The sequence below is a fragment of the Puma concolor genome, chromosome D3 (genome assembly GCF_028749965.1).
Source record: "Puma concolor isolate L17-30 chromosome D3, mPumCon1.1.hap2, whole genome shotgun sequence".
NCBI classification, from domain to species: domain Eukaryota; kingdom Metazoa; phylum Chordata; class Mammalia; order Carnivora; family Felidae; genus Puma; species Puma concolor.
In genome coordinates this window covers 38,893,380-38,913,586 of record NC_141678.1, presented here as the reverse complement: position 1 = coordinate 38,913,586, position 20,207 = coordinate 38,893,380, and the positions used below count along the sequence as shown (strand labels likewise).

Here is a 20,207-nt window from a genome sequence, read left to right as displayed (position 1 = left end):
ATTTAAAATCACTGCTCAAACTGCATCCTTCACTTATCACTCGGTCCATGGGATACCCAATAAGGAGTTTTATCTGTATTTCAGAATCTTATATGGAATAAATGACTCTGACAGCACCTACTCAGACTGACATTAAATGACAAACAAGCAGAGGCAGTCTTCCTAAGAAAAAAAGACAAAGCATTTAGAATAGGTTTTCCAAAACAAGGGACCCGCATCTAATAATATGTTAGGTATTCTTTATAGAGCCATGGAGTCCAAAATCACAATTCAGAAATTCTAAATAGGCCCTAAAGCCCAGAGCTTTATACCATCCACAGAAGAGAAGCATCTCACTTATAACCGGAAATCAGTTCTAATTTAATTCAGTAAATTTCCTCCTTGAAATGATGGAGTGTGGCTGTGCCAGAAAATGGGAGTCCGCAGCTGAACATTCGTTATACTTAATATTCAGATGAAATCCTGTCATAGGCTGCATTGGTGCTTCCTTAACTTTCTTTTTAATTGGCGTGATTTCAAATCATATTAGTGAATGAAAAAGCAGTGATCTATTTTAATTTAGTAGCTATAGCAATGTTAAGTGATTTTTATTTGCACTGATAGGAACACTGATAAATCTAGAGCTGTACTGCCCCAAATGTATGCCCTAATCTTTTACTTATTTATTTTTCCTGGGCAGTAAGTGATTCATCGTGAGTAATGTAACTCAAAAAACAAGCTTTCAATTTGCTCGAATTTTCAGGCTACCTTCATTTCCTTCTTGTTTCCCTATCTGTTAGCCACCTAGGGAAAAACTCGAAGAGAAAAGCAATCTTAGCGTATGTCCCTATCTTTTTTTAAATCCTCATCCTGCCTTCTATAGCATAAAATACACGACATTTTCTTATCTGAGTGAGAAAGAAGTGAAAAAACAGAATAACAAACTGGCAAGTAAATAGAGCTATAGCTGCTGTTGTAATTACACACCAATGTCAAAGAGCTCGGCATTCCATGTACCGACACATCCCTCAGATAGGTATGCCCCAGCTGAGTCTATGAGATTTTGCTAGTGTTCAGGCCTTCAGGCCTTGGAAGTGCCTGTCCTGTATGATCTACAGCATGGTCTGCAGACATAAGCAATCAAACCTGTGTTTATCGGATGGCCACCATTTCCTTGTCCAAACTCAGTGGGGATCAGTCTGCTCACTGAGAGCCAACCAGGGAGGGGCCTTACTTCCAGCATCAACAGAGCCTGCAGATCATAGACGGGTCCCCTGGGTTGGTGCGAGCCAGCTGAAACTCTCTTCATTTCTTAGCCCCAACCTTGACGGTGTAAGATACTTGAATGCCTGAAAGCCCGTTAACTGCGTGTTCCTTGGGTCCCAAAACTGGTGACTATGCAGTCCGTTAGTACTAAAGGCACGTTCCCATACGGGAGTGATAGTCTCTTGACAGCCCAAGTCAGAAGAAACTGCCTCTGAACTTCAAACACTCATCTTTTTAAGGCTACTAAAAGTTCCAGCATCGATCCCCACGATCCTAACAAACTTCCTATGTTTTGGATGAAAGTTTTCGTAAGGCTTCCTGTGCTTCTCCAGTACCTTTGTTCATAGCTGCTCAAATAATAGACTAATAGCCCCTACAGTCATTCTCTCACTGCTGAAAAATACAGAGATTATGGGAAAAGTGTGACCCAAAGTAAACACCTTTACGCATCTTCGCCACCTCAACCCTCCTACAGCCTGGTCCCAACTTCTTCAAAAGACTCCGTAGCCAAGATAGAATTTTAACATTTCGCCGACCACCATTCAACTAGGCAAGCCTTAGCTTGGGGGGTTAATTTTAGTTGAGCTTCAAAATTATAACCTTATTTCAAAGCACTGATTGTCTGTCAGAGAACCCAAGTTCTAGAGAGTTATTTCAATTTAACAGGTATTTGCTATGTGCTGGGTGATCACCCAGGACAGAGGCATAAAGAGCACTTGGCACATAAGAGATGTGACGATTGGGTCTTGGACAGTTGGCCAAGTTTGGACAGGTAGACAGGAAGGAGGACAGCCCAGAGAAAGAGAGGCATATTCAGGGAAAAGGCAGAGGGGGATCTGGCAGAAGCAAAGGGCACGTGTTGGCACAAAGCGGGAGATAAAACTGTGACAGGGAAGGGGGCTGAGTTAGGAGCTTGCGATGTGAAGATACATTTATAACTGAACCAACAGGCAATCGGAGGCTTTGCCTACTGTGACCTTTCAGGAGCTGAGGTCAGGAGCAATGGGAGTTTGAGCCATGCAGAGCAAACCCTTCAGTCCAAGTATCAGAGAGCTGAATGTGCTTTATCATTGAGTAGGCCTTAAAAGCAAGCACGGAGTGGAATCCCCCAGTTTTTGTTTATAATGCCTGTAGTAAAAATCACCGGCCTGTATTAATAATAACCTTGAATTTAATACAACTGAATAGGAAGGTTGGGGTTTGAAAAATGCGTACCTTGGCATGATGTAAATCGACCCCATACATGGACAGCTTTTTGGCATTTTCCAAGAAATGCATCTCTGCTTCTGCTGGCGTCATTCCTCTGATAAGAAAAAAAAATGTGTTACGATGCTGCTTTGCTCTCTGTAATATTTCCCACTTAGCCCCTGGCTATATACTAAGCAAGTCCCCGAAGAGGCACTAGCAGGTTTGTGGTCGGCAGGGGGTGGGGGAGAATAACAAGACAAAAGGCTCTCAAAGAGCATCGGAGCCACAATGTAACCACCCAGAATTGTACCAAGTACAGAACCTCACTCTGCTGCAGTCCCAACCTGCATGCCACTGAAATCAGTCCTGGGAAAAGCAGGTGGTACCAGTGAGGCTCACCCACCCAGGCACACGCTAAGTCGAATGTCTTCAGGGTTTCTGCACTGACCTGTGGCTCTTGTGCAGCTCGATCACTTTGTCTTCCAGTTCTTTCGTGTGGTTTGGGGCGAAGCGGAACTCACTAATGTAATCATTCCCGCATTCATCTGGGTCATAGTCTCCAAGTTCTGACTGGACAGTGTAGGAGCCCAACAGGGCCAGGGTGACAAAGGAGCAGGGCAGCCTTCCGGACACGATGTCATCTCGCAACTGTAGGCAGAGGTAGTACCTTCCAGGAACCAAAAGACAAGGCAAAAAGCCAGCATTAGGACATGTGAAAAGCAGGCCACTTGATACATATTGTACTGTAAGCGATTTCTTCCTGTTGAAAAATCTCACTAGAATTTTCCTTCATCTGTATTTTGATTGGGATGTCAGGGGATGTCAGGGGAAAATGCTTGGCTACAAAATACAATATTTAAGGGCATCTAGAGGCAAGCCAATGTTCATAATAAAACAAGCTTTTATAACTAAAGCACAGAGTAAAAGAAACCTCATGACCTGTTCCTTTAACATCTTTTACAAGAACTAACATTTAAAATCAAATAAATGAGCCCTCAACACACTCACTGCAATCTCTGGTTGGGGGAATTATCATACAAAAATGGTGCTGTTAAATGCAGTTATTAGGTCTCTACTAGCCTTAAGGAAGTTTCATTTTAAAGTCTTGGTTAAAGGTCCTGCCCTACAACCGAGACAGATTTCAGCTAACTCAACAGTTACACCATCATAAACTCTGCTTTCGACCTCCTGCATTCCTCATGCAGTGGTCTCTTTATGAGAACAATTTCTCCTGTTTCAAGTTCTCTCTCTCTCTCTCTCTCTCTCTCTTTTTTTTTTTTTATTTAGCGGACTTTTTAGAATCCAATTGATAGGAAGATTAACTCTGAAGACTTACTACTTTAAAATCTGAGAACCTCCTCATTAAAAGTACAGCTTTCTATTCAAGGAATACAAAACATGTTCCACTTAATTTGGCCGAGAAATCATGCAAGTATCTCCATTAATAGCAGACTTATCTCCCCTGTTACTCTGCTTTTCAAGATCTATAGATCTAATACTAACTGCAGAAGACCCCAAGGTAAGTGTTAACATTGATGACGTTTAAAAATACTCTTCAAGGCCCAGCATAGAGGTATAATAAAATATACAAATACCTTTCATATAAGAGATAAACTGTTAATCGGCTGAAGCTGAAGACTATGATTAAAGTCCTAAGGTCCCCTCTAAATGTGAAGGAAACTCCATGTGATACAGACTCACTCTGTAAACATTGCACAAATAGATGGGAACCGTGTGTGCACTGCATTTCAAATCCAGGTGTATTTGGCTCTATGACCAATCAATTAGCCACAACTAAGTGGTTCCTCAATATTATTAAAAAGTTATCTTGAAATAAAAAAATCCTACATTTTCTTTGATTTCATGCACATGTAAAAGAAATCCTCTGTAACTATTTTTTGCCCTTCTCCTAACATGCCTGCTGGAATTATTTTTACTCATAGCAAGGCACCAGAGCTTTTTTGAGTCCTTTCCCTTTTCTGAAAAGCCCTCCAAGGAGGATGTGAGGCTTACACAGAAAACCCAGCACACATGGCACAACGTCACCCTGACTGGCTGCAAACTGACTGCCAACCAGGGTGCGAGAGCCAGGGGTTCCAAGGCAGGATGCGGAAAAGCCCAGAACACACAGCAAACCCAGGCCAGCCTCATAAAGGAAACTCCTTTCACACCCAGAGCTCAGTCATCGCACAAGAATAGTTTTACATTCGATTCCTTTCTCTGGGTCTTCTTTCCCCAAAATGAATTAATCATTTTGTCTAGACAGGTCACGGAAAATAAACTCTTAAATGTACACGTTTATGCGTATCATATGTGTGCATGTACGTATCATTTTTTAAATCGCTGCTTAGATGCTTATGCCTTTTATATAACCAATCTGATACACGGCAGCTATTTAAAAAATGATACACACGTGAACACTTTTTTGACTCGGAGTTTGAGAGCAGGACTGCTAGAAATTGCTGTATCATTTAATGCTGAATCCCATCCACTGTGATCGTGGCAGGTGGATGACAGTTTCTCAGGGCTGTGTGTTTTCCCGCCACGGTCAGCCAGCGGGAACTATCAGCTTAGCACCAAAGATTCACTGTGAACAGACAGGATTTGGCAAATCTTCTCATCAGATGTTTGCTCTCACTCTGTTGTCTTTGGTTTGCCATTTCTGTGGGGATGACTGTGAGGTTACCAGACGTAAGCACGCTTTTCTCCGGAGAATAAAGACAAGCAGCTTTCCCGATATGCCTGCCTTTTTTCAGAGCCAACTTTCAAATACCTGGTGATGTCTTCAGAGAGCTGGGCGGGGTCTGGTGGGTAAAATTTCACATTAAATGAAAAGTGCCAAGCACCACCTGCAGAGAGGAGACATTAGAATGGAACCTTAGAAAAGCCCTTTGTATTTCTTATTCTGATAGTTAGAACTGCCTCAACTCCAAGTACTAACACCCAGGCAACCTTTGCTCCCAAGTGGAAAACCGGAAAGTCTCCATCAAATGAAGTCCAGATAGGTCTGAAACTTCATCTAATCCCAAATCCTGTACCAGTGTTTCTAACTAGCTTGGAAATTGACTAGGCTTCCTCCCTTTCTCAGGGACGAGGGTAAGCCTTTGGAAGAGGGACAAAACAGGAATGGTACGGATAATCCTCAATCAGACAAGTCCGGAATTGACTGGTTCTATTGCTATGACACTCTGGATAGCTCACAGACCAAGAGTACAGGCACAATCCCATTTCCTTTGTCCTTCCTGCTTTGCCATTGCAGGTCAAATCCCATTACAATACACGTCAAGGGACCGTTCAAGATAATTTTTTAACGGAAGGTTTACTGTAGTCAATATTTGTGTGAGCTGCTCTCTAGGCTGCTGAAGATTCTTTTCTCACTTGGGGAAATGTCTGGTTCAAGAGAGGCCTGAATGTATTAACTGTACTTTACTAAGTTCCACACCTCCTTATGAGGCCACGACTTGGGCTGATGCTCTTAACGTCTTGCCTTTCTTTATCCTATGGCATCGACTTTCGGCCTCTCCAGCAAGGAAAAGAATCAACCAGGTGTCAGCTTACAGTCACGTACTCTCTGTACTGTCCACACTTCTGCTTGAAACGTTATTAAGCTCTACTCAACTCTCCGTTTTATTAATACTGTCTCTAATTGTGTGTGGTTTATCATTATAAACAAGGAAAAACAGCCTTTTCTTTTCTCCATGTGCTTTCTCTCTAACGGATCACTCCTTTAATTCACATTCACTTCGTTTTTCTCTTCTGGCCTTTTAAGGCAGGACCTTATTAAAGTCTGGCTGTTCCTTCACCAGACATTTGCTCCCTCCGTGTAGTAACCACAGAAGTGCCACAGTGTAGACCTTGCTTATATTCTGAATGTGCTCCTGAAAAATTCCTCCCTCTCTCCCTGGCTTCCATGCTGGAAGCCTTTCCTCTACACCACAAGCTGTAGCCACTCTTTTCACTCTGGGATTCTGTGACCTCACAGTCCAGCCCTTATGTTTCAGATATTCCCCAAAGATGCCCTAACACCCTCTTCTCCCCATTAACTGACTTCTGGAAACTTCCATTTTCTCCACAAGTCCTTTGCAAACATTCAGAAGAAAGGGGTAGCATTTTAAGTGCTAGCTGCTTTCTTTGGGTCACTCTCTTGCGAAGGAGGCAAACACTCTTAGCTGCAGAGGATACCTATATTCTATCTTAACGGCACAGGTACTTTTATTAGTTCTAGCATATTCTTGATGCTACCATTCATATTATACTTAAAATTCCACATGGCAGGATCACTCCCTGAGTTGTCTTTTAAAGAAGTGGCATAAGGCCAGGTATCGCTGGCTGCTTAATATCATTTTTAAATCACTCAGAAAATATTACTGAAACATGGGCAGTAAGAATTATAAGCTATCGGTCAATCCAATATATTTCTAGTGATTATTCTTCCAAGTCCTTTTGTTACTTGAAAAATGGTCGGATCTGGTTTTACTTTCCTATTGATGCCTATTCATTTTCTGCTATGATGGATCTCCTCACTGCTTGCCAATGGTGAGGTTCATAAAGGAGAGCTGGCTTCCCCCCAAGCAACTGGAAGGAAAGTTAACGGATTAGTTACGAGAAATGGATTTATTTCTCTTTTTTAGAATTTTTATCCATTTCAAAGTATGCCTCGAATCCAATGAATAGTTTAGCAATGTAATTAAACAATCTCATGATAAATTTAAGATAAACATTCTAGGTTGGAAACTAAGACATAATAAAAGTAGAAGAAAGATATTTCGATGCAAAAATCCTCACAGCGGGAAAATAAATTTCAAACTATAGTTGGCCTGAGGTGCTGGCTAAAAATGGCAATTCCTAGGCTCTACCCAGAGATTTTTTTTTTTAAATGTGCCTTTATTATTTCTTTTTCAATATATGAAGTTTATTGTCAAATTGGTTTCCATACAACACCCACAGCTCATCCCAACAGGTGCCCTCCTCAATACCCATCACCCACCCTCCCCTGCCTCCCACTCCCCATCAACCCTCAGTTTGTTCTCAGTTTTTAAGAGTCTCTTATGCTTTGGCTCTCTCCCACTCTAACCTTTTTTTTTTTTTTCCTTCCCCTCCCCCATGGGTTTCTGTTAAGTTTCTCAGGATCCACCTAAGAGTGAAACCATATGGTATCTGTCTTTCTCTGTATGGCTTATCTCACTTAGCATCACACTCTCCAGTTTCATCCATGTTGCTACAAAGGGCCATATTTCATTCTTTCTCATTGCCACGTAGTACTCTATTGTGTATATAAACCACAATTTCTTTATCCATTCATCAGTTGATGGACATTTAGGCTCTTTCCATAATTTGGCTATTGTTGAGAGTGCTGCTATAAACATTGGGGTACAAGTGCCCCTCTGCATCAGTACTCCTGTATCCCTTGTCTACCCAGAGATTTTTATTCAAGAGATTTGGTGTACGGGCCCAGGAACTTGTGTGTGTGTGTGTGGTTTTTTTTCTTCTTCTTTTTTTAATGTTTAGTTATCTTGAGAGAGAGTGAGAGACAGCATGAGGAGAGGGGGAGAGAGAATCCCAAGCCGGCCCACACTGTCAGCGCAGAGCCCGACATGGGGCTTAAACTCACGAAACGGTGAGATCATGACCCGAACCTAAATCAAGAGTTGGACGCTTAACCAACTGAGCCACCCAGGTGTTCTGGAACTTGTGGTTTTAATAAACCCCCTTGTGGTTTCAAGACAGGTGGGCTTGGGGACCATACTTTGAAGTGGGATGTTTAAGGAAACTACAATCTATCCCCCATCAAGAAAAAAAAATCTAGTTAAATGAGGCATAAGATTTGAAATTAACAAGAGAGGCAGATTATGGCTCGAATATATATTCCCATAAAGAATCTTATAGAAACTAATCAACTGGGAAACTATGATTATGTAATGATGGGCTCACAAGCCTGAATCTGCTCAGATGATGGCCCTGGTTAGAAACAAGAAACCACGTGAATGTGTTAAAATGATATTCCTAAAATGTTAACACAGGATTTCACCACAAATTTATGATAGAAAACTATGAAACTGAAGAGTTCATTCTTATAGAAAATTCTAACTTAGTATTGTATGGCTACCAAATCTTGAATTTTTAAGTATGCTGCATTCATGGCATAAAATTACTATAAATTACTATATACACTATATAGACCATACACTGTATAGCATGAAATGATTATATTATAAATATATTTACATCACAAAATACAGTATTTTTAGAAATTTTAACATCTGGTCTACATTAAAATGACTAGAATTATAATTTTTTGATAACAAACTCTTCAGTTTCAGAATTTTCTATTTCTCATCAATTAGTAACTTAAAGTCTTTTTAAAAAAATGTTTAAATGTTTATTTTTCATAGAGAGAACACAAGGGAGGGGGGAAGAGAAGACAGAGAGGAGACCCAGAATCTGGAGGAGGCTCCGGGCTCTGAGCTGTCAGCACAGAGCCTGACGCGGGGCTTGAACCCACAGACCTTGAGATTATGACCTGAGCTGAAGTTGGTCCCCCAACCAACTGGGCCACCCAGGCACCCCTGTAACTTAAATTCTTAAGTAACTTAACATATCAGGTTGATTGCCCTTCTCTGAGAAGACCTAATTCTAAAATATGCATGTATATGCGTTTTAACTGAAGTATATTTGACACTCAATGTTACATTAGTTTCAGATGTATAACATGGTGCTTGGACAACTCTAGACATTACGCTATGCTGTGCTCACAAATGCAGCTACCATCTATCACCACACATCATCATTACAATCCACTGACTATATTCCTTATGTAGTATCTTTCATCCCTGTGACTTATTCATTCCACACCCGGAAGCCCCTATCTCCCACTCCCCTTCACCCATTTTTGCCCATGATCACCCCCCCCTCCCCACGCCCCACCTCCCCTCTGGCCACCATCAGTTCTCTGTATTTGTAGATCTGTTTCTGCTTTGTTTATTTTGTTTTTCAGATTCCACACAGAGGTGAAACCATACGATATTTGTCTTTTTCTGACTTACTTCACTTAGCATAATATACTCGAGGTCCATCCATGCTGTTGCAAATAGCAAATCTCACTCTTTTTTACGGCTGAGTAATATTTTTATTTTACACACACACACTCCACCTCTTCTTTATTCATTCATTAGTCCATGGACACTTGGGCTGCTTCCATATCTTGGCTATTATAAATAATGCTGCAATAGAGGCACCTGGGTGGCTCAGTCGGTTGAGCGTCCGACTTCAGCTTAGGTCATGACCTCGTGGGTCATGAGTTCAAGCCCTGCGTCAGGCTCTGTGATCATAGCTCAGAGCCTGAAGCCTGCTTCAGATTCTGTGTCTCCCTCTCCCTCCGCCCTTGTCCCCCTCACACTCTGTCTCTCTCTCTCTCAAAAATAATAAACATTAAAAAAAATTTAAAAGAAATAAATAAAAATAAATAAATAATGCTGTGATAAAACGTAGGGGTGAGTATATCTTTTTAAATTAGTGTTTTGGTTTTCTTTGGCTAACTGCCCCGAAGTAAAATTGCTGCGTTATATGTTAGTCCTATTTTTAGTTTTTTGAGGAACCTCCGTACTGTTTTCCACAGCGGCGGCACTGATTTATATTCCCACCAACAGTGCACCGAGGTGTCTTTTCTCTGCATCCTTGCCAACACTTGTTGTTTGTCTTTCTGACGTTATCCTTTTTAAAATTTTATTGTTGTTTTTTTCTTATTTTCGAGAGCGAGTGAGCTGGCAAGCAAGCATGAGGGCGTGAGCAGGGGAGAGGACCAGGGGAGGAGAGAGACTCCTAAGCAGGCTCCGTGCACAGCACAGAGCCCAACACAGGGCTCGATCTCACAACCATGAGATCATGACCAGAGCTGCAATCAAGAGTCAGATGCTCAACCAACTGAGCCACCCAGGCGCCCCGGGATTAGCCTTTCTGACAGGGGTAAGGTGATACATATCTCCTTGTGGTTTTGATCTGTATTTCCTGGCTTTCATTTATATTTATGAAAAGGAGATGATGGTACAATAATTCCATTTGATTTAACAGTTCTTTGTGTTGATAGGATGTAAATTTTGTGGAAAGAAGGCACGTTGGTGCACGGGAAACAATAAGGAATACAGATAAAAATACCAGATTCAATTAAAAAAAATTCCAATATTCCTTGTTTCCTCCTCTATCTGCAGGATTATCACTTAGTTTTTTTATGTTGCAGTCACAAGTATCGCCTAAGCTGCATGATGAAAATATCCTTTAAATCTCAGTTCTGATTGCCCTGTTTCTTCTCTCAGAAAGAAAGGTAGGAGGACAGGATAAATGGGAAGTTAAGGAAAAAGAAAAGAATTCCATTAGCAAGAGAGAAGAAAATAGATGTTTATACAGCTTTTCTTCTACCAATATTGTGACTTATCCCTGACATTTAATATATTTTCAAAGGGCTTTTTGTGATTACAAATCACCCAAGAAAGAAATAGCATTTCATTAATTAGATGAATATAGAAGACTTTATGCACAACATATTAGGATGCATATTCAACACATCTGCTTTTAGTAACTCCATGAAAAAATTCCTAGGACACATTCATCATCATACATTTTTTATTAGGACTCGGAATGAAAAGGAGTGTTTTCACAACTGGAGCTATCCCTGGTTTCAATCCCGATTTCTTCTTCTTGTTCCTTTTTTTTTTTTTTTTTAAGTTTATTTATTTTGAGAGAGAGCAAGCAGTGAAGGGGCCCCGAGAGGGAAAGACAGAATCCTAAGCAGGCTCTAGGCTGTCAGCACAGAGCCGACGCGGGGCTCAAACTCAAACTGTGAGATGATGACCCGAGTCGAGATCAAGAGTTGGACACTTTAACCACCTAAGCCACCCAGGCACCCCAATCCCAATTTATTTCTACCAAATACTTTCAAAGGGCTTTTTGTGATTGCAAATCACCCAAGAAAGAAACAGCATTTCATTAATTAGATGAATATAGAAGACTTTATGGACAACATATTAGGATACATATTCAACACATCTGCTTTTAGTAACTCCATGAAAAAAACTCCATGAAAAACTTGATTACCAAGTTTCTTATTAGTAAATATATCAAATTTCTCCTAAAAATATGATAGACATGTTTAGCTGTATACATAATCATTAGTCTCTCTAATATCTACATTACAGTGACTTTTTTTGAGAGATCTACTATTAAGCCATTTCACTACTCATTATTTTTTATTAGAACATGGTGTGTTCGGATATCTCATTCAAAGGCACCGGAAATCCTTGATAAATTTCTACAAGTAAAATTCGGGGTCAAAGAACAAGCGCATTTTAAATTTTAATAAATACTGACCAAGTACCCTCTTTAAAGGGTGGTACCAATTCACACTCTACTAGCTGTGCACGTAGCTGCTAGCGCAGTGCGTTCGTAAACTTGTACAATCTTTGTTAACCTGAGTAAGTGAAAAAGGATGTCTAATTTGCATTTAACTATTAGTAAGATGTAGCAACTTGTCTCATACTTTCTAGCTACCTGTATTTCAGTTTCGTGGGCTGTTCCTGCAATTGGTTTGTCTGTTAGGAAATATGCATTTCTTAACTTGCCTTTAGGGACCAAGAACAGAGGGTGTTGGGGCACCTGGGTGGCTCAGTCGGTTAAACGTTCGACTTCGGCTCAGGTCATGATCTCAATCTGTGGGTTCGAGCCCCGCATCGGGCTCTGTGCTGACAGCTCAGAGCCTGGAGCCTGTTTTGGATTCTGTGCCTCCCTTAATCTCTGCCCCTCCTCTGTGCGCGCGTGCCTGCGCGCGTGCGCACACACACACACACACTCTCTCTCTCTCTCAAAAATAAACATTAAAAAGAAAAAAAGAAGGGGCGCCTGGGTGGTGCAGTCGGTTAAGCGTCTGACTTCAGCCAGGTCACGATCTCGCGGTCCGTGAGTTCGAGCCCCGCGTCGGGCTCTGGGCTGATGGCTCAGAGCCTGGAGCCTGTTTCTGATTCTGTGTCTCCCTCTCTCTCTGCCCCTCCCCCGTTCATGCTCTGTCTCTCTCTGTCCCAAAAATAAATAAATGTTGAAAAAAAAATTAATAAAAAAAAAAAAAAAAAAAGAAGAAGAAGAATAGAGGCTGTTACCAGATAGTAAACTTCAGTCTGACTTGTTACTCTATTTCTCAACTAGCCAGTGACTATTACCTTTAACTTGACTTTTATACTTTTGTGGCACTTAGGCTTAATTAACATTAAGCTTGGAACTTTTAAATGGTTAATTGTCAACTGCAGCATCACCTGATTAAATCACATTTCACACTGTGCACAAGCAGGGAAATAGGTCAAATGTCATAGTCATTTTATTCCTGAGCTGTGATGATTAAAAATGGGTATTTACGCCAGACCAACCTGTCAAAGATAAAATTTGAGATCTTAATCTTTTAAAAAATCGGTGTTCTCACTAGCTATGTGGGTATGGGCCACCAAGTCAGACAACCATGCTCTCTGAACATCTCATTTCGCATCTCCATGTAAAATAATCCAAAAGAACTTACTTCGAATCTGTTTTTTTATTTCCTTAGCAGGGTCCAGCCAATTCTGAAAAGGAAATGACAGTTTGAATTTGAACCAGAGAAAAATAAAAATAACTTCACAATGCTCAGGTAGAGACATGCACTAAGCCTATCTGAGAGGGAACGGTTGCTGGCAGGCCCTTGGACTTACGACCTTCCCCCACCTCTGGTGCCCCTTCCCCAGGCCCTGCGAGGGCTCAGGCACCAGTGTGACGAGCCAATGTGTGTGTATGCACAATTCATGCATGACAAGATAATTTTCTTTTACAACACTACCTTCAAAGATTCGAGCCAGTGCAGAAACAGAGGAGAAATACAATAGTGGATTCTATGTTCAAAGAAGTTACTAGAATAAATTAAAGACACATGTAGGTTGACATACTGATGCCTTTGCCCACAGAGTGACTTCTGTGGTTACAGATTCTTAGCCACAGTGTTCTAACAAATGAACACTCACTTGAGATTTATTATTTTCCTCATCAGAAAACTCAGATGTTTAGTAACGAAGTTAGACATTGTTCAGTGAATTGGGTAGGTATTAAGTATGATTCAATGCACAACGTCAAAACAAAGTAACATCTATGAGCAAAATTTCTGTGACTTAGTTTCAAGCACGAATACGACAGAAACAATTTCTTCTTCTTTATTTTTCAGGTAGTTGTGGGAATCAGTGAGACAAAGCCCTGAATAGACTGTATTACTCAGGTGTAAGAGTCTATAGAAGTATTATGTTAAATACCTGCTGAATACATTAGACAGGGGTCTGGTCAGCAAACGACCCGTGTCATAGTTTGATTTTGTAAGGCTATGAAAGCATACAAAGATGAATTAAGTACGGGACATCAGTCAGGGAATACGTTTTCTATGTTAGTTAGTATCGATATATTTGATTTTCATGGGCTCAAATCCACTGAAAAACATCATCCAAGAAAAGAACCATATAAGATGCTTTCCTGGAACCATAAATAACTCATGTGTGAAATACTGACTTAATGTTTCTGGAATACTCAAGATTAAAGGAAGTTATCAATAATATCTTTAATAAAGAAATGAGGTGATTAACAGCATTTTGGGACTCAAAGGTGTAAATGTGGGAGGATGAGGGAGATGGAGAAAATGATCCACCAGTTCAGTTCTCATTCCCTTTCTTGCAGCAATACTCAAGACATAGGTTTTGTATTGCTTTTAATGACTCACCTTCTGGTTTTCGGCATCTCGATACGTAAGCCCAAAATAGTCCTTTTCTAGCAAGTTCAGATGTTCACATACTTTATCAAAGAGCACTTGGCCTCTGGAGCGTTTCTTTGGAAAATAAAACAAAAACAAGTCAACACACAAAGTTCTCTCAATTGCCACGGATAAGAATCAATAAAATTTGAAATATTGCTTGCTGTAACTGTTCAGTACGTGACACTCAAATCTGACCACTTCACCATCTCCTAACTAGTGAAAAGGTTCAATAACGTGGGCCCACGCCTACAAAACTCTGCCCTGACAACCAACTAATGAAACCAAAACTCACTGGTACCGCTGAGTGAGTTCAGGCAACCTGCTGATGATTTCGAAATAGAAGTAGCTGGGGAAATGATGTGGGGCTTAGAAGCCTCAACTATCTTGTGAAATAGAAAAATCTTGAGAGTGAAAGAGTACAAAGGAGCAACAAAAGCCGTGTTTCAGAATGCCCTAACTCAGTCCCCACACGACCACATTTGAAGAATCGAACCCATCCCTTATCTTAGGCAGACTTCCCCTTAAGACTTCCTATTCCAATGCTTACTTAGAAATTCTAGCTACCGATTGCTTTCTAAAGCCCATTAACTTCACTGGTTTATTTTTACAGTTTTTTTTTTTTTTTTTTTTTTTTTTGGCCACAAATTTCAGTTTTGTATTACAGTGTTCAATTTTCTCTGAATTTCCTTCTGAGAAATCCTTCCTATTAAACATTAAATGTTCATGAAGTTTAAACATTTTAGTTATTGTTTATACATATAAGGTATAAATGATGTACATAGATCATTTATACATATAAGATGTAAATGTATATATTTATACATATAAGGTATCATTATACATATAAGGTACATATACATATCATTTATACATACATACACACAACTAAACATTTTAGTTATCATTTATACATATATACATGTATATATGTTATACATCTATATAGTTATTTATACATATATAGATAAGTATATGTTATACATCTATATAGTTATCATTTATACATATACATATCATTTATACATATAATCATGTACATTACCATATACATGATAAATGTGTATCATTTATACATATATATTAGTTATCATTTATACACTTATACATATATATTTTAACCATAACACAGTCATTTGGAGAAGAGAAAAAGGTAGTCATCTGAGGGGAAAAAAAACCAAAACTATCTATTAGCTTAATTTACTGTGATACCCAGTATCATATTTTCATGGGATCTTTCAAAGGTCTCTCAACCTGGTCTTGGAGACAGAGATGGATTAACTGGCAACAATTAAAATACGTTTTGTTTGGACAGTGCCAACATTTCACCCCGATACATTAAGCACATTTACCTCTAAGATTTAATACAGTAACAATGAGAGGTAGGAAAATTGATAAACACTGTGTATGCCAAAATAGTAAAAATTCAGAAACCTGTAAGTGCTGTTTATTACTAAGCAACTATAATTATGCTGGAAGTAAATTGCTCAGCCCCCTGAAGCAGGACTATTTAGGAAAAAAAAGATAAATCTATGATACAAAAGTAAAGCCTAAATTGTATCTCGCTAAACACTCAATGATGTATTTGAAAAAAAGTTTAATAATGCATGAAAATAGCAAAACTACATTGTTGCATGGATATGAATAAATGGTATGACAATGAAATGCTGTTCACTGGTTTGAATCTTTTATTTAATAAACAGCATATCATCTCTGAACGTCGAACAAATTATAAAGTTTTCATAAAAATTTGTTTCTTCCAATGCCTCTACTGGTATTATCTTCAGTTTACAGACAAGAACCCAAGTTCAGGAAAGGCAGATGAGAGAGGCAGCATTATGCAATGGCCGAGTGGTGGCTTTAGCAGATCAACCTGGGTTTGACTCCTCATCAGGCCCTTTGCAGCTATGTGAGCCTCTCTGTTTTTCCCTCTGTCAAATGTGTGTGGTACCACCCTCTTCTTTGGGATGGCTGACATTCAAAGAACACAAGGAATTCAAACTTGGGCCAGTGATGGCACATATCAAGCATTCCATAAACATTAGCTCTTCCAGCCCAAGTGACTGACACGGGGCAGGGTACATAACGTGGAACTTACCGTGTATGCATTTTTGCTGACGGAGCACATAGACAACTCCTTGTGGTGCCAACAGGCAGTTCAGTATTAACGTGTCCTGTGCTTTCTTTAGATAGTTAACTGCCTGCTTACTACCCAGACCACAATAGTTACACACACGCGCTCTCCCCCCACCACCCGATACACCAGAGTCTGGCCCAAGTACTTTCTCAATAAGTAGAAATAAAACAAAGCAAAAACAAATAAAGAAAGTCTTCTCTACAGAGCCTCCTATATTCTCTGACCCAGCAGCCCTTCAATGGTGGAATCATTTCTGGATATGCCGCAGGCTGCCTTGGGCATTGTCTTAGCTAGCGGTCTTCTGGCTGCTGTGGTCTTCCTTTTGTCTAGCAGGTGGCGGGGATTAGCCGAAGGACAGACCACTGTACTAACTAGATCTTACTTTTCTGGCTCCTCACAATTTGATTTCTATTAATGATTCATAGCTCTCTCTTGAATCGACCGGATTTTTTTCTCACTGAATATTTTGAGCCTATTTTGAACATTACAAACAGTTCTTAAGACAATTACGTAGTGGCCCATTCTTTACGCTGGCGTTTGTTTGTCTGTCCCCCCTAAGAAGCAAGATTAGTTGTCTGGGGTCTACTGGAGATGGCTATCGTAAACCCTAAAATTCCTACCTCCTAAATATCACCACAACCCACCAGCTAGCTAGGTGACACTGGAAGAGCATTTTAAGTTACTTGGGTCCTCATTTCCTCATCCCTGAGTGAAGATACAAGAGTCTGTGAAGCAAGGGTGCCATGGGCTCGAGGCTATGACTGGGTCCCCTGTGTCGTGGCAAACATTACTAAGGGGTACGAGGCTCTTTCCCACGGAGCCCAGATGTGGCTTCAGCACCCTCCTGCATGTGGGAGGAGAAAGACTGCCAGTGGACGGAGTTGGATTATTTTCCAGCCCTCGATAGGATTACGCCCAACTCTCCCAAATTCTTGACTCTTCTAATTCAGATTATTATTATTTTTGTACACTGTTCAACTTTGCAAGGCAGTTATTTCTACTTAACGATACTTGTGTGTATCTTTAGGTAACAACACCTAAAATACAACTAAAGCTCAACAATCAGACTGAAACATTTAAATAATTTACATTAAATATTTAGTTACTGAAGACATGATATTCATTAAGTGATCAAATCTAATCTAGGTACTTTGCTGTCATTAGGTGTGTTTATATATAGCCATAATGAGTCAGAATTGAGTAGGTTAAATAAATGTTGACAGAGGTTTTTCTAAATTAATGGATAATTTACCTAACCAGAGAAGATAATAGTTTTTAGTCTTGTTTGCTGTTTCCTATGAGTTAAGTCATGTCTCTGACTCAAGGGCATTCATAGCTCAGACCGTTCAGTATTAACCCCTGAACACCCAGAAAAGTCGATTTTGCTCTCCTAGAGTAACAAACCAATGTTGGATTGCCTTCTTTCTGTCCTCTTTTCACCACTAAAAAGTGAGGTTTCTGTTTCTGATAAAGTAAATGGGGATATTACACCCCAGGAGTCAAAGACTTTAAATATCTAAAGAATGGTAAATTCCCCAAGCAATATGAACAGTTTTCCTTCTTAACTATTTTTATTTAAATTTTTTCTAAATTGACTCATGAAAGTGTTGAACATTAGGAGAAACGCGTCAAAAGAGAAAAACTTTAAGAGAATGAAGACAAGCCAAAGACTGGGAGAACATATCTGCAAAGTCATATCTGATAAAGGACTGGTATCCAAAAGACACAAAGAACTCTTAAAATTCAACAATAAGAAAACAACTAAATTAAAAGCCGGGCAAGAGATCTGAACAGATGCTTCACCAAAGGTATCCAGATGTCAAGAAAAGCATGTGGAGAGATGTTCATCATCATATGCCATTAGAGAATTGCAGATTAAAACAAGATACCACTACACGCCTATGAGAATGGCTAAAATTCAAAACACAGACAACGCTAAATGTTTTCAAGGGTGTGGAGCAATGGCAATTCTTATTCCTTGCTGGTGGGAATGCAAAATGGCACAGCCACTTTGGAAGACAGTCTAGCAGTTTCTACAAAACTAAACAGACTCTTAATATATGATCCAGCTATCATACTCATGTATTTATGTATATACAGAAGCCTGCACATCGATTCTTATAGAAGCTTTATTTAAAACTGTCAAAACTTGGAAGCAACCAAGATGTCCTTCAGCGGGTGAGTGGATAAATTCTGTTACAAATCCTGTTACAATCCAGACATCGGAATATTATTCAGCACTAAAAAGAAACAAGCAATCAAGCCATGAAAAGACATGGAGGAACCGCGAATGCCTACTACTAAGTGAAAGACACCAATCTGAAATGGTTGTATGTATGATTCCAGCTATATGACATCTTGGAAAACGCAAAACTATGGAGACCATAAAAAGATCAGCAGTTGCCAGGGGTTAGGGAGGAGGGAGGCGTGAACGGGTGGAACACAGAGGATCGTCAGGGCAGTAAAACAACACTGGATGATACTATGTTGGTGGCTACATGTCATTACACATTTGTCCAAACCCAGAGGCTATACCACACAGAGTGAACCTTAATGGAAACTATGGACTTTAGTTATAATTGTGTATCAACGTTGGTTCATCAATTACAATAGATGTAGCACACTAATATAAAATGTTAAAACCAGGGAAAGGGGGAGCAGGGAGAAGAGAGTTTGAGGGGGTTATATGAAAAGTCTCTGTACTGTCTGCTTCATTTTTCTGTAAACATAAAACTGCTCAGAAAAGTTCTATTCATTGAAAGGAGAAGAACAGGGACAAAAATACTTAATGCCTTATTTTAAATGGTTAATAATTCATTAAACACTAAAAAAGGCTAACAAAGTTGAGCTCCAAATGATTTTATTTTTATCACGAGTAAATGAAAACTTAATTTTTTTACTTTTATTTTTAAATTTACATCCAAGTTAGTTAGCATAGAGTGCAACAATGATTTTAGGAGCTGATTCCTTAATGCCCCCTAACCCATTTAGACCATCCCCCTCCGACAACCTCTCCAGTAACCCTGTTTGTTCTCTATATTTAAGAGTCTCTTATGTTTTGTCCCTCTCCCTGTTTTTATATTATGTTTGCTTCCCTTCCCTTATGTTCATCTGTTCTGTGTCTGTAAGTCCTCGTGTGAGTGAAGTCATATGATATTTGTCTTTCTCTAATTTCACTTAGCATAATACCCTCCAGTTCCATCCATGTAGTTGCAAATGGCAAGATTTCATTCTTTTGGATTGCCGAGTAATATCCCGTTGTGTATGTGTGTGTATATGCATATATACACACCACATCTTCTTTATCCATTCACCTGTGGATGGACATTTGGGCTCTCTCCACATTTTGGCTTTTGTCGATAGCATTGCTGTTGGGGTGCATGTGTCCCTTTGAAATGGCACGCCTGTATCCCCTGCATAAATACCTAGTAGTGCAACTGCTGGGTCGTAGTGTAGTTCTGTTTTTAAGTTTTTGATGAAACTCCATACTGGAAAACTTGGAATTTTTATTAAGACTAAACATTTTAGAGAAATCAAAAACTTTAATCACAACGCATGCCAATGGTAAAATTAAATCATCCTAGGAAAAGCTGCCATGCACCTTTATTCTGTGCGCACACACAGGAACCCCGAGTCTAAATAAAATGCCTGCAAGAAAACCCACCGTGATCTGGTAACAAACACAGGCTGGGCGATGGAGTGAAGTGATTGCTCAGGAGCTACCCTGCACAACTAGGAAATCCAAACTGCAAACAACAAAACGGCAGATTAGCTGAGGTTCAGAGGCTTTGCTTTCTTTGAGCGCTAAATTCGAGAGGACACAGCTGCCATCACTACTCA

General features: G+C 39.8%; 1 protein-coding gene across 30 annotated transcripts in view; it reads right to left on the bottom strand.

Annotated features, from left to right (window-relative positions):
- Positions 1-20,207, bottom strand: part of EPB41L3 (erythrocyte membrane protein band 4.1 like 3) — a 231,838-nt gene that overhangs the window by 37,636 nt on the left and 173,995 nt on the right. For all 30 annotated transcript variants that reach the window (XM_086682516.1, XM_086682512.1, XM_086682509.1 and 27 more), the window contains 5 exons: positions 14,201-14,305; positions 12,986-13,028; positions 5,207-5,282; positions 2,882-3,100; positions 2,461-2,548 (listed from right to left, as the gene is read on the bottom strand). In XM_086682516.1, the coding sequence (XP_086538642.1) occupies positions 2,461-2,548; positions 2,882-3,100; positions 5,207-5,282; positions 12,986-13,028; positions 14,201-14,305 (531 nt within the window). The remainder of the gene's footprint in view (positions 1-2,460; positions 2,549-2,881; positions 3,101-5,206; positions 5,283-12,985; positions 13,029-14,200; positions 14,306-20,207) is intronic.